Source organism: Geotrypetes seraphini, chromosome 6 (assembly GCF_902459505.1).
Source record: "Geotrypetes seraphini chromosome 6, aGeoSer1.1, whole genome shotgun sequence".
Lineage (NCBI taxonomy): Eukaryota > Metazoa > Chordata > Amphibia > Gymnophiona > Dermophiidae > Geotrypetes > Geotrypetes seraphini.
Genome location: NC_047089.1, coordinates 27,145,304 through 27,160,129, shown reverse-complemented (window position 1 = coordinate 27,160,129; position 14,826 = coordinate 27,145,304). Strand labels below are relative to the sequence as shown.

Below are 14,826 nucleotides of genomic sequence, written 5' to 3'. Positions count from 1 at the left end.
TCACCTTGCTCGTCGTACCTATGTCCAGATCATTTATAAAGATGTTGAAAAGCACGGGTCCAAGCACCGAGCCCTGCGGCACCCCACTGGTGACGCTCTTCCAGTCCAAGTATTGTCCATTTGCCCCCAGTTATTTAATTTTTGTTTCAATGTTTTACATAGGGCTACAGTTTCTATGGTTTATTGATGTAAATTCCCCCATTGATGATAAGTCCGAACTGTTCAGCCATTACCATGTCACATAAATGCTGCGCATAAAATTGCTACAGTAAAACAATACAGATGGTTGTGGCACAAAATATAAGTGGGTTTTTAAAAATAATTTCTACCTTTATGTATTCTCTTTCAGTTGAAGATGGAACCTACAGCTAGAAAGATCTTTAAAGGAATTTTGTGTTTGGAATTTGCTGGATTGGTGGGAGCATATTACCTATATCATAAAATGGAATCAAGTCAAGGTAACATGATTGCATCTTGCTAGTTTTGTTTTTTATTTTTTTTTTTATTTTGAAGCATTAAGTTTGTGACAAATTAACTTATACCTTGCTCCTCTTTTAAAATTGATTGCTTACATTTTGAAACGGAAAGTCAGCTTTATAATAACAATATTTTGTTTCAAGCCTGTGAAAACTGACCTACTTTTCCAGGCTTCAAGTAGAATGGAGCTTGAATTTCCACTACTCAGTATTTTTATTTATTTATTTTAAAAAATGGATATACCGCAATTAAACAAAGCAGTTTCCATAAAAATGAACATACATAATTGTAAACACAAGACAGAATTACAATTATAAAATAAAAATTAACCCCCTATTTTACAAATGTGCGCTACACTTTTTAGCACGCGGTAAATATTATCACGTGCAAAACACACGCTAAATGCTAACTCGTGCATGTTATCCTATGGACACATTAGTGGTTAGTGCACGCGTTGATTCAGCTAAATCCATGCTAAAACGCTTAGCGCACTTTTGTAAAAGAGGCCCTAAATTACAATACCATAAATTACGGAAAAAAAAAGAGATACCATTCTCACCCAGCAAACAGACAATACCCAGCCTAAAGTATCCTCCAGGCAATCAATAACAAAGTCCCTTAAAAATCGAACAAACAGAGCCAAGACAGAAGTTACATTTTCCAGGAAACATATTATCGTATAGGCTGGTACGACTCTACAAATAGCTTGGGTTTCAACAGCTTTTTAAAACTAAAGCGGTTAGTGCTTCATCTCAGATGTCCCGACAGCTTATTCCAAAGTGACATTCCAGCTACATATCTCATACTTTCTTCAGTAGTCGCTAATAGTTTCATGCCACCTTCTGATTGCAATGCTCTGTTTGGTCTATAGACCTTCCATAGGGATTGAAACCAGAAAGAGGCCGATTGGTACAAGATCTGATATACCAAAGATAACACTTTATAATGAACCCTTTGTTCAATAGGTAGCCAGTGAAGTCATTTCAAACTCGGGGTAATGTTTGCTGTCCTAGAGATGCTACTAATCAGTCTAGCTGCAGAGTTCATAAGAACCTGCAAGGCTTTCAACTTGACCATAGAATATGACTTTGAGAGGTTCATCTTAAATCCTGGGTATTACCATATATACTCGAATATAAACCGACCCGAATATAAACGAAATTAACCTTCCCCCCAAAAGGAGGAAAAAAGGTTGACTCGAATATAAGCCAGGGGGGGGGGGGGATTAATATTCAAGTGCAGTACTTTGCCTTGCCCTGCTCTGCCAGGCTCTGTACCCTGTTCCTCCTCTCTTGCTGATCTGCCAGGCTCTGCAGCCAGCCCCCCACCGTCCCTGCCAGGTTCTGTATCCTTCCCCGCACTGCATCGCAGGCCTCCACTGAGCCTGTCTTGAGAACTCATGGCTCAGCGATGGCCAAGACAGAAGGGATCATTCCCGCCTCCTGTCCCAGCCGTTTCTAATTATTTTTATCTCCCTCCCGCCTCCCCCACATACCTTAAGTATCCCTGGTGATCCAGCGGTGAATCGCAAAAGGAGCAACCGTCCTTTGCTCCTGCCCGTGCAGAGCCGCTAGATAATTGGCTCATGGTTTGTTTATGGTAATCTTTGTGGCCAAAGTTTGGCATGGATCCTAATGCTCTGTTCTATTCTATAAAGAGTGTCCTTCATAGAATAGCGCTGAGCGGTGCTGAATTTTGAGGACCATTTAGGGGCTGATTCTTGTTCTGATTTTAGGCGGCGGTAGGCGTCCTACCACCGTCTGGCAACTAATCGGGGCATACATTTTTAGAAAAAAAATGCTGCCGAGGAAGGCATCTGTTGATTAGTGCACACTATCCATTCCATTAATGCATTATAGCGCCCCCCACCAGCCAGCGAGCGCCACTCCGCACAGTGGTGCATCTACAGAAACGTGCAGGTAGGCTTAAGCATGCCCAAGGCGGGGCATGAGCGTGGTTTTGCCCGGAAGTGGCCTTGGGCGGACTTAAGCGTTTGTTCGCATCTCTGTTAGACATGAGACAGATGCCTTGAATGTAGGTGTCTGTCGGGGAGTGTAGACCCAATTCTGAATAGGCCGCTGCTGTGTGATTGACACGTGATCAGAGGCCGCTGATACTAGCGTCCTATTCAGAATCGGGCCCTTAGTGAATCTAGTGCATTATGTCTTCATCGGATAGAAGATGGCATTCATATGAGTACACTGAAGTGCCATTACTACCCATCTCCAGGGTCCATGTGAGGAGAAACTAAGGGCACGAGGTTTTGGGTTTTTTTTTAAAAATCTTTATTGAGTTTCTAAAGCTAACAAAAATGCAATACAGTATCTATACAAATAATATTAATCATATATGCATTTATAATCAATCAAAATCCATACATTAAAAAAAAACCCTACCCAACCAATATTTCATAAGGGAATAGAACCATACAAAAGAAATACCCCCCCCCTTCCCCTGGGTGATTGTGCATTATACCAACAGAAATAAAGGAAAAGACAACTATAATGAATCCATAAAAGACATCCAAGGGCCCCAAATTAACTTAAATCTCTTAGTATGCCCCAGCATATCCGCATTCATCTTATCAAATCTATAGCTTAAACATAAATTTGCCCACCAAAAATTAAAGTTAAGGTGATCCCAGTTCTTCCAATTGCGAGTAACCATTTGTATGGCTACCCCGGTCATAATAAGAGCACGAGGTTTTTCATTAGAATTTCATGTTTTGTTTGTTTTTGGTTTTTTAAGTTTAATTTGTTTGAGAGGGCTGCCACAAGTACCGTATTTTCGCGGATATAACGCGCGCGTTATACGTGATTTTACGTACCGCGCATACCCCTCGCGCGTTATATGCCTGAGCGCGGTATAGAAAAGTTTTTAAACATAGTTCCCACCCCGCCCGACGCCCGATTCACCCCCCCAGCAGGACCGCTCGCACCTCCACCCCGAACGACCGCTCGCACGCGCTCCCACCCGCACCCGCATCCACGATCGGAGCAAGAGGGAGCCCAAGCCCTCTTGCCCGGCCGACTCCCCGACGTCCGATACATCCCCCCCCCCGGCAGGACCACTCGCACCCTCACCCCGAAGGACCGCCGACTCCCCAACAATATCGGGCCAGGAGGGAGCCCAAACCCTCCTGGCCACGGCGACCCCCTAACCCCACCCCGCACTACATTACGGGCAGGAGGGATCCCAGGCCCTCCTGCCCTCGACGCAAACCCCCTCCCCCCAACGACCGCCCCCCCCCAAGAACCTCCGCCCGTCCCCCAGCCGACCCGCGACCCCCCTGGCCGACCCCCACGACACCCCCACCCGCCTTCCCCGTACCTTTGTGTAGTTGGGCCAGAAGGGAGCCCAAACCCTCCTGGCCACGGCGACCCCCTAACCCCACCCCGCACTACATTACGGGCAGGAGGGATCCCAGGCCCTCCTGCCCTCGACGGCACCCCCCCTCCCCCCCAGCCGACCCGCGGCCCCCCTGGCCGACCCCCACGGCCCCCCCACCCCCCTTCCCCGTACCTTTGGAAGTTGGCCGGACAGACGGGAGCCAAACCCGCCTGTCCGGCAGGCAGCCAACGAAGGAATGAGGCCGGATTGGCCCATCCGTCCTAAAGCTCCGCCTACTGGTGGGGCCTAAGGCGCGTGGGCCAATCAGAATAGGCCCTGGAGCCTTAGGTCCCACCTGGGGGCGCGGCCTGAGACACATGGTCGGGTTTGGCCCATGTGCCTCAGGCCGCGCCCCCAGGTGGGACCTAAGGCTCCAGGGCCTATTCTGATTGGCCCACGCGCCTTAGGCCCCACCAGTAGGCGGAGCTTTAGGACGGATGGGCCAATCCGGCCTCATTCCTTCGTTGGCTGCCTGCCGGACAGGCGGGTTTGGCTCCCGTCTGTCCGGCCAACTTCCAAAGGTACGGGGAAGGGGGGTGGGGGGGTCGTGGGGGTCGGCCAGGGGGGTCGCGGGTCGGCTGGGGGGGAGGGGGGTTTGCGTCGAGGGCAGGAGGGCCTGGGATCCCTCCTGCCCGTAATGTAGTGCGGGGTGGGGTTAGGGGGTCGCCGTGGCCAGGAGGGTTTGGGCTCCCTTCTGGCCCAACTACACAAAGGTACGGGGAAGGCGGGTGGGGGTGTCGTGGGGGTCGGCCAGGGGGGTCGCGGGTCGGCTGGGGGACGGGCGGAGGTTCTTGGGGGGGGGCGGTCGTTGGGGGGAGGGGGTTTGCGTCGAGGGCAGGAGGGCCTGGGATCCCTCCTGCCCGTAATGTAGTGCGGGGTGGGGTTAGGGGGTCGCCGTGGCCAGGAGGGTTTGGGCTCCCTCCTGGCCCGATATTGTTGGGGAGTCGGCGGTCCTTCGGGGTGAGGGTGCGAGTGGTCCTGCCGGGGGGGGGATGTATCGGACGTCGGGGGGGGCATCAGGCTTTCAGGATGGGGACAGACCTTCAAGGGGGGACAGGACTTCAAGGGAGGACAGTGCACGGAAAGTCAGGGGGGGTGAACGGAGAGTCGGGACAGCGCACGGAAAGTCAGGGCGGGCGAAAGGAGAGTCGGGCAGCATGCGCGTTATATGCCTGAGCGCGGTATAGAAAAGTTTTTGTACATATCATCGTGATTTCTGCGCGCTATACCCCTGTGCGCGTTTTACAATGGTGCGCGTTATATCCGCGAAAATACGGTATTTCACAGAAAAGAAATAGAGGTATGTGGTCTGGAAGTTGCACTGCAGTTCAATGTGATCCCTTGAGGTTTGGATCTGTGCTAAAGCGACAAATTCACGTCACGTCCCCCCCCCCCCCCCCTTTTAACAAGCTGCACTAGAGTTTTTTTAGCACGGGCCGGTGAGGTAAGTGCTTCAACGTTCATAGAAATAATATGAGCTTTGGAGCATTTTCTACGCCAACAATTTCTCATTAGGATCCCTGCTTCTTGCCCAATGATCTGACACCTCTTGCTCCCTCTCCCTCTCCCTTTTTCTCCCCCTCCCATAGTCTGGAATCTCTTTCTGCCATCTCTTCCTCCCCTGTGCCCCTCCTCCCCATGCACTCTGGCATTTTGTTAATGGTGGTAAAGATGTGTTGCTGATCCTCCTTGACTTGAGTGAAGCATTTGGTCTCATTGATCATGTCCTGCTAGGTAGACTCAAAAATATTGTAATGTGTGCTGTGGTCCAGAGATGGTTTCATAAAGCATACTTTTCATGTATTGTACAGAGTAGAACTATCAGCCCTATTCTTTTTGGCTTGTGATGTCCCTCAGGGGTCAATGTCTGCTCCTTCATGTTTCAATATTTTCTTCATACCACTGGCTATATTAATTCAGGGTTTCTAGTTTAGTGTTTATATATGCAGATGACATGCAATTGGGTTTCTCTTATAATCCCTTGGCCTCTCAAGTATTAGAAAAGCTTAGTTGTTGCTTGGATGCAGTGACTGCTTGGGTTTTGTCACATAAATTAAAATTAAATACAAAAAAGTCTGAAGCTATTCAGTTTTCGCATTCAGCACAAATATTAGACCAGTGTATTGCAAACTGTGTGCCGGGGAAGAGGAGAGGTGCTGGCACTGGCTGACTGCCTACAAGAGGTGCCTCTCATGGCAAGAGGCACATCATGTAGGCCAGGGGTGCCCAACCTGTGGCCCAAGGGCCGCATGCAGCCCCGTGAAGTATTTTGTGCGGCCCCGGTCAAGGGCGATGCAGTATTTTCCTCTGCTGCCCCTGGGTGTTTACCGTCTTGTGGCTCCCTCTTCTGTCTTTCTGCAGCGTTTGCGCAGCCCCAGAAACATTTTTTTCGGCCAATGCGGCCCAGGGAAGCCAAAAGTTTGGACACCCCTGCTGTAGGCAGTCAGCCGGCACCTCTCCTCCCTGGTGCCACTCCACGCCTCTTCCAGCACACACACCCCCGGCAGCTTAGGGCCCCGTCTGGAGGGCCTTTGCACATGCGCGGACGTCAATGTGATACTATCACACATGTGTGTGATGTCATCGCGTCAACATCCGCACACTTCCGGATGCCCTTAAGCCGCGGCTACCGGTTCAGTGTGCTGCAGCTTTGTAAAGTTTTCAAGACAATGTATTAAAGCAGGGGTAGGCAATTCCAGTCCTCGAGAGCTGGAACCAGGTCAGGTTTTCAGGATATCCACAATAAATATGCATGAGATAGATTTGCATCTCAAGGAGGCAGTGCATGCAGATCCATCTCGTACATATTTATTGTGGATATCCTGAAAACCTGACCTTGCTCCGGCTCTCGAGGACCGGAATTGCCTACCCCTGTATTAGACCAGGGGTCTCAAAGTCCCTCCTTGAGGGCCGCAATCCAGTCGGGTTTTCAGGATTTCCCCAATGAATATGCATGAGATCTATGTGCATGCACTGCTTTCAATGCATATTCATTGGGAAAATCCTGAAAACCCGACTGGATTGCGGCCCTCAAGGAGGGACTTTGGATCCAAAATTGTTGCTTGGTTGATGCTGTGATCATAAATAGGCTTGATTGCTGCATAAATACCACCTTCACCAGAAGTCTATTCCACGCATCTACCACCCTCTCTGTAAAAAAAAAAAAAAATCCTATGCCAAAAATATCAGCATGGGAAAAAATGTGTTTAGTGCTATTCTATAAACTGCGACTAAATTTAGGCTTAGTTTATAGCAGGGGTTCCTAACCTGGGGTCCATGGATGGGTTTCAGGGGGTCCATGAGGGTCAGATAAAAATTAACATTTATATTCACTATTCAGCCTAGTACTGTTGATTTTTCTTGCAGGTAACGAGAGAGTAGAAAATGTAGTCGTAGTAGATCTGTATTCATTTGCACAAGAGGATTGTATTTCATAATTATAATGAGCGGCTGTTACTTTTTGCATAAAAAAGGAGTGGTTTGTTGGGTTATTTTTAGATTGTTTACTTTAAAGTTTAATAATACTTTGGGCTCCTTTTACTAAGCTGCGTTAGGGCTTTAACGCACGGAATAATGCACGCTACAATGCCGCGCGTGCTAGACGCTAACGCCAGCATTGAGCTGGCGTTGGTTCTAGCTGCTTAGCACGGGGTTAGCGCGCGCTAATCTGCTTGCGCTAAAAACGCTAGCGCACCTTAGTAAAAGGAGCCCTTTGTGTATGTCATATATGTACGAGACAATCAAATCTTGATAAACTCCATTATATTCATGGCATGCAAAGTTATGTTTATGTGACTATTTCCGGGGAAGGGGGTCCATAGCTTTCATCAGATTCTTAAAGGGGTCTGTGACTCAAAAAAAAAAAAAGTTAAGAAGTCAAACTCATGAGTGTTATTCTTCCTGTTAGCTTGATTCATTTGGACATAAGGGACTGATATTGCAGTGTTTGGGCTTTTTTTTTGTGAACCGTTATATATGAGGTGCCATTATCAATAGTTTGATATGTACAGATCTTGAAATACTTTTCTATGTTTTTCCCAGTTATTGATGTTCATATAGATGTTTTTATTTTTTTTATTTATAGACTCCTGAGGAAGGCACTAAGGTGCCGAAACACGGCTGTGTTGAGTCTGATGTTTGTTTTAGTGCAATATTAAGTCCCAGTTGAAGCATCTCTTTCATCTCTACTTTTAAGAATCGTAGCGGCGTTTCTTCTTTTTTTTTTTTCTATTTTTAATCATTTTAATCCTTTTGCTATTCCCCTAAAGGTCTTGTTGCCATAAACAAAATATGAAATCAATTTTAAACAAATAGAAATGACAGTCTCTGTATCAGCAGCACCAATGTTATTTCCTTATATCAGCAAACAAACCCCATCATGGGAAGATCCTTAGATTATAGGTTAGGGTTGGTGGCGTAGTAAGGGGGGGGCCAGGGGACAGTCCACCCCGGCGCAGTCTTGGTAAGGGTGCCACCTCCTGTCCTCCTCCCCAACCTCCCCTGCTAATCTAATCTAATCTAATCTAAATCTTGGGTTTATATACCGCATCATCTCCGCAGATGGAGCTCGACACCCACCTTTTTAATTTTCCCTGCGTGATCAGCATTACGAACTTGCTGCCCACGTCTGTGTTGCTTCTCTCTGACGTCACTTCCAGGCCCTGCGCCTTGGAAGTGACATCGGAGGGATAGCCGGCGCGACATGGGCAGCAAGTTTGTGGTGATGCTCGTGCCTGAAAAAATTAAAAAGGTATGCGGGTGGGGAGGGGCGCCACCCGCCCTCGCTATGCCACTGGGTAGGGCTTAGGATGGTGGCAGAGAGAGAGAGAGAGTTTTCCAGCCCTTTTCAAGTAATCATCTATTTCTCTCCCTTCTCAGCATCTTTGTGCTTAAATTAGACGCAGTAGAATTTTGGCTTTGTGAATACATTTTTTCATCATCTCTAAGGGCTAGATTCACAAAGCAAACCGATCATGTACCGATTGGTTTGCGACCCCCCCTATGCAACCAGATTTCCCCCAGGCCCCATTCACTAACCTCTCCTACGATCCACTTCGAATCCGTACATGCAAAGTAGGCAGGGATACGATTCACAACACAAAATTTCACATCCGACTGGGCTGGCCGATCAACTGAAAAAGCGACTGCTGGGGACCAGTCGAAAACGTTTTTCTGACTCTAGAAGCCCTGTTCGCCCTATCGCCACCCTGGTTTTCTCCTGTCCTTCTTCCCCAAGTCTCTCCTGCCCTTCCCCAAAACTCCTGCCTGTTCACCACATCGCCGCCGCGGGTTTAAAGTGGGTTAAAACCACAGGCAGCAAAGATCACGGCAGAAAAGCGATCCGTGCCGGCAGATGGGGGTCATTCCTCCGATCGCCCCCATCTGCATATTTTAGTTTGCTGAATTTGTCGGACCTGGCCGGATCGGGCCTGATCGGGCAGGTTGGTGAATCTGGCCCTAAATGTGTTAGCTCTCTAAACACTAGCAGTTAATTAAACCTGGTCACCATAAATAACACCCTGTAAATTGTATATATTTGCATATGTACATGAACCAATACTAATGTAATTTTTATCCGTAATTAGATTTCAGACATTCAATGAACAGGAAATGGCCTTCAATTCTGGAAGGTATGTTAATTTTAACCAGCAAGTTTGATAAAAGTAAATGTTGTCATTATCTTGTCTGTTGGTCTTTGCGGTTTAAGCATCACATTTGCATTAATGCTGTACTAATGGCAAATCTTCGATCTGATCCTTTTTGTCTGGTCATCTTAAGAAAAAAAGTTTATTAAAGATGCAGCTTCATTTGCATAGCTGTGAGAATCACAATTATGTTCCCATTGCATTTAAATTTGGACTGCTAGTGTGAGTGGTTAGCTATTTTAACAACCTTACAATTTAGCATTTTTCATCGCAGCTGCGGCCGTAAAAGTTCCGACGCTCATAGGAATTCTATGAGCGTTTGAGCTCTTACCACTGCGGCCGGCAATAAAAAAAAACGCTAACGTGGCTTCATAAAAGGGGGGGTAAATGATGGCATCCTTTAGTTGCAATTCCAAAACTGCTCATTATTTAATCAACCTTCTAGGGCATTAACGAGCGGAATAGCGCACGCGCTACATTGCCAGACGCTAACGCTAACATTGAGCTGGCGTTAGTTCTAGCCGCGTAACGCGCGGTAATATCCTGCGTGCGCTAAAAACGCTAGCGCACCTTAGTAAAAGGAGCCCTTAATGTATTCTGTAGGACTATCAACCACATCAAATACAAGTAATATAAGCCAAAAATGAATGGGAAAAAATACATTAAGATGAAGAAGCATATTTATTATTATAAAAACAATATTTTTAAATGTTTCTAAATTATCAGGCTGCCTAATTTCACACAGAAGAGTACCCAAATATCCCCCAAAACACTTTTTTGGGAAATATGTTATTTGTTAATTGATATATTATTAATGGATGGGGGGGTGGGAAGGGATTCTTTTATATTTTAATGATTATAAGTAAGATTGTCAAGTGATTTGTTTTAAATTTTTTTTTTTTGATTGTTTATTAAACACTTGTTGTAAGATATGAAAATGAATAAAGATTTATAAAAAAAATAAAATAAAAACTGCCCTTACAGTAGATGGAAATCTTCACAAATAATAATAACTTTTATTCTTATATACCGCCAGACCACGGATGGTTCTAGGCGGTTCACAACAAGTAAGCTGAACATTGAAGAAATATAGAATTCATAAAAGTATATCAGTTTCTTAAAAAGTGTAAACAGTATATAATTATGTTTTAAAAAGAGAGATTAGGGAGCTTAGGTTACAAATTTGTCAAATAACTGTGTCTTTAATAATTTTCTAAAAGAGTAATAAGATGGGACTCCTGGCATGATTTTGCCAAATCAGACATTCATTTTGGCTGCCTGAAAAGAGAGGGTCCTCTTGAGAAATCTCTTAAAACGACATGACTAAAAGGAATCGCTCCACAAATTAAATACACAGATTTTAAACTCCCTGTAAAGCAGTCATAACAAAATATCAATGTGCCAAAGATTCACTGTCTCATGCCTATATTTCCCCCCATGGGGAAACCCCCCCCCCACAATACAACACAACTGTCACCCAGCCATATGCATCACAATCTTTCACCCATATTAAATTTCTAAAAACAGCACATAACTCATTCCCCCACAAGGAGTGAAGTTTATTATTGTCACATGCGTGTGTAGAAAAACTAGCTTAAACCCCCCCCCCTACCTTAATATGTGTTTTTATCCCAAAATATTGAGAGTGCATACGTAATTGGAAGTCAGAAATTTATAGAAATGAAACAGGGAAATAAAATTGGTGGTAACCACAAACTAAGGAAATTGATTTTATTATTGATCATCTTCCATTCTGGTTTGATGGTAAGTTGCAGTGTCTATAATGAGTAGATTCGGGCTTTATAGCCTGAGAATATATTTTGTATTACTTTCAGTATCAAGAATTACTTTCTGTCTTTACTAGTTTGCTGCCTAGGATTTGACTTTTTTTTTTGGTGGTGTTTTTCGGAGTTAAGTATGGTTGTAGCCTTAACTGTATCTCTGTTAGTTTGTAAGCATCTGTCCTGAACGCCCTAGTAGAGAATGACATGGGGAAAAAATTGTCCCCATCCCATCCCTTCAAACCATCTAATCCCATCCGCACAAGCCTCGAATAATTATGATTTTATACTGAACTTATTTTATTAAAATATAAAAAGTGACAATATTCTGTACAGTTGTTATTTTATAAATACAAATAATACAGAGCAAGGATCAACAAAACCCCTGTCTCCCCTCCCTTTCACAAATATCCCCTCCACTATTGTGAAAACTGAACAAACCAAATTACTACAGAATGCTACATAGAAAAATCAAGCTCACAGAATACTTCAGTCACACATGGCAGGAATAGTGTTAGGGGAGAGCAACTAGGGCAACTGCCCCCTAGTCAGAGAGAGAGAGCCATAAACCAGCTGAAAGCTAAAGAAGCACTGGGCTTTTCAGTCCTCAGTTATGTCTAACACCAGTTCTAGCAGGATACATATTTAAAATCTGATATTTTCTAATCACAAAATAGAAAATAAATTTTCCTACCTTTTGTTGTCTGGTCATTTTATTCTTCACATCACATTGGTCTCAGGCTCTGGTTTCTGTTTCCATCTGTCTACTCTTAACTCACATGCCAGGATCTCCTGACCATTTGGCATGTCTTCTTTCTCCATGCTCACCATTCAACTTCCATCTCTGTATATTTTTTCTCCCTTTTCTGTCTCTTATACTTCCCTTTCTAATATTTCCCCTGTGCTCATCTCCCTGCCTTCATCATCTATGTTCCTATCCCCTCCATGCCCTGTGTCAATCCTCTGTGTCCCTGTGCCTCCCCCTCCCAAGTCCAACATCTCTCTTCTGTGTTCCTATTCTCTCTCATGTCTAGCCATCTTCTGTGTTCATATATCCTGTGACTGGCATTGCCCCATTCACTGTATCCATATACCACCCCCATAAAGCGTTCCTCTTTGTGTCACTGTTCCTATGCTCCCATCCATGCCCACATCTCCCCTCTTTTTGTATATCTCCCAATGTCCAGCTTCTCCCCTCTTACTCTTTTACACCAAAGTGTCTCTCAACCTCTTTCCTCCCTCCCTCCACTATGTTAAATATTTCACTCCCTTCATCCCCTTGGTTCAGCATCTCTTTCCCTTCCCTCTCCTCCTCCCTGTAGGTCCAGTACCACTCTCCCTTCTCTCAACACTTCCCAAGGATCCAGCACCTGTCTCTCTTCCCTCTAGCCCCTCCTCCCATGGGTCCAACATATCTCTCCCTTCCCTCTAGCTCCAGCTCTGAACAGCGAATCCAGTACCTCTCCCTTCCCCCCAACTCCCAGCTTTAGGTCTAGCACCTCTCTTTTCCCTTCAGCTACAGTCCTCACTCCACATCAGTATCTCTCTCCTTTACCTTTCTCCATTCCCTCCAGCCCCAACTCTCTCCCCCCAATGGTCCAACACCTCTCTTCCCCCCAGTCCAAATCCAGCAGTCTGAAGACATCCCCTCCCCCATCAATAGCTGCAGGGGAACTGTGGAGTAGATGCTGAGCCGAGGAGATGTTGCTGCGTTGACCCTGGTGCAATTTTTGCCATGGGAACAAGGTTGTCGACCACTCTAGTGGGGCGGTAGAAGACCTTGTTCCCATTCCCGCTGTAAATTGGCTACGTTGTTTCCCATTTTTGCGGGCTAACCGTGGGTTGCTGCAGTTTGCCACGGGAATCCTTCACCATGTCATTCTTTACTCCTCAGCTCTATTTCCAACTGTGCACTTTGCATTCACATCTGCTGATCCCACTGGTATCACCAGAAATAGTGTGAGGAGGCCAAGCCAGTTTTATGAGACTGAGTTTGCATAATATATGGTCTCTCAGTTGTCACCAAACTGATGGCTTGTCTTGTTTATACTTGCAGTGTTTTACAAATCCAATGAATGGGCTGGAATGTATGGAATACGAGAGAACGATCAAGAGACATGGTCCAGAAGCGGGAAGTAGAAGTCCATGTAATATGAATCGACTTTTTTTTTCTATCTTGTTTATTTTATAACTTTCTTGTAAGACTGTATGATTCTTGGTTAATCATGTTTTCTAGATCTATTATGAAACATCCTCTGTGTTCAGCATGAACAATTGTTTAATCATTGAAAGACTGATCAAAAGAGCTGATGTGAATAAAATAATCCTTCAGATCCAAGTAATCCTGTTGTTTACTAATTATTTTTGACTCTATGACTAATATGTAGCCTGCACATTTCTCTAATCCCAAATATAGTAGAGAAATTGGCCTCTTTAGAATACATTTTTTTGTTTCCATCAGGTGTGAAGTCCCATTTTACTGAGAATGTTGAGATCGGAATGATGAGGTTCAAGACCTGCCGAACATGGAGCTTTTTGTAAAATACATATAAGGATGCACAGGAGGACCAGCCATTTTATAAATAAACACATGAAAAAATGAATGTTATAAACCCAGCAGCTTCCACTTGGATGTGATGATTTAATTTTTACAAACATATACTTAGAAGTGCCATCAGTAAAGTAGTGAGGCCACTTACCATATGTACTCTGAAATTTTGGGGTGAAAAATGGGATCTCGGTTTATATTTGAGTCTCCCCATTGTTGCCCCCCCCCCCCTGGCAATTACCAGCTTTAACTTGCAGCTCCATCCTCCTTCGGCTGACAGTGACAAAAACTATGCGCTGGGCCAGTGCAGAGCCTTAAGACACACACTAATGCTCAAAGGCCCTGCACTGGCCCAGCATATAGCTTTTGTCAATGTAAGCTTGGTCAAACAAAAGCAGGTCCGCTAATTACCCAAGCAGCTTTTCAAAGTATATTGAATGGACTTGATTTCTGCAATTTTGGATATACAAGACCCCTAACGGTCCCACCCGTTCACATTAACACTTCGCCCCCCCCCCTTCCTCCCCCCTCATAATAGCTTCTCTCTTCCCTATCCTCAACAAGCTCCCTCCATCCTCTGTCAATTTCGGTTATACTTGTTACATAGTTGATAATTTGTTTGTAAATCTGCTTGTAAACGTAGATCCTAATCTAACTGATGTAAACCGCCTAGAACTCGCCGGGTATGGCGGTATATAAAATAAAAATTATTATTATTATTATATTGGTTCATAAGCTACATTGATCCATTCTTTCCAAATTATACAAAAGTCTGCAATATGGTTGTTTTATGGCCTGGCTAAGCATGACTATATTACTAAGTTTGTCAAGAAATTACAATGGCTACCAGTGGCTGTACGCGTTAAGGGTCGGATTTTCTAACTGGTGCCTTTGTCGGTGGCCACCGATCACATAGCAATCATGTGCCAGTTACTAAATCACACCTCCGGCAAAGGTAGGCACTGGAAATGTAGGCCAGGGTTTT

The 14,826-nt window shown here is 45.1% G+C and overlaps 1 protein-coding gene across 6 annotated transcripts in view; it reads left to right on the top strand.

The window, feature by feature from the left end:
- CEBPZOS (CEBPZ opposite strand) overlaps positions 1 to 14,563 on the top strand; it is a 49,707-nt gene extending 35,144 nt beyond the window's left edge. For 4 of the 6 annotated variants that reach the window (XM_033950493.1, XM_033950490.1, XM_033950492.1 and 1 more), the window contains 3 exons: positions 350 to 458; positions 9,453 to 9,497; positions 13,350 to 13,653. In XM_033950493.1, the coding sequence (XP_033806384.1) occupies positions 356 to 458; positions 9,453 to 9,497; positions 13,350 to 13,432 (231 nt within the window). In that variant the 5' untranslated portion in view covers positions 350 to 355 and the 3' untranslated portion in view covers positions 13,433 to 13,653. Of the gene's footprint in view, positions 1 to 349; positions 459 to 9,452; positions 9,498 to 13,349; positions 13,655 to 13,754 lie in introns of those variants that run through there. The other 2 variants (XM_033950488.1, XM_033950489.1) reach the window with 2 other exon arrangements.
- Positions 14,564 to 14,826: the final 263 nt, after the last annotated feature.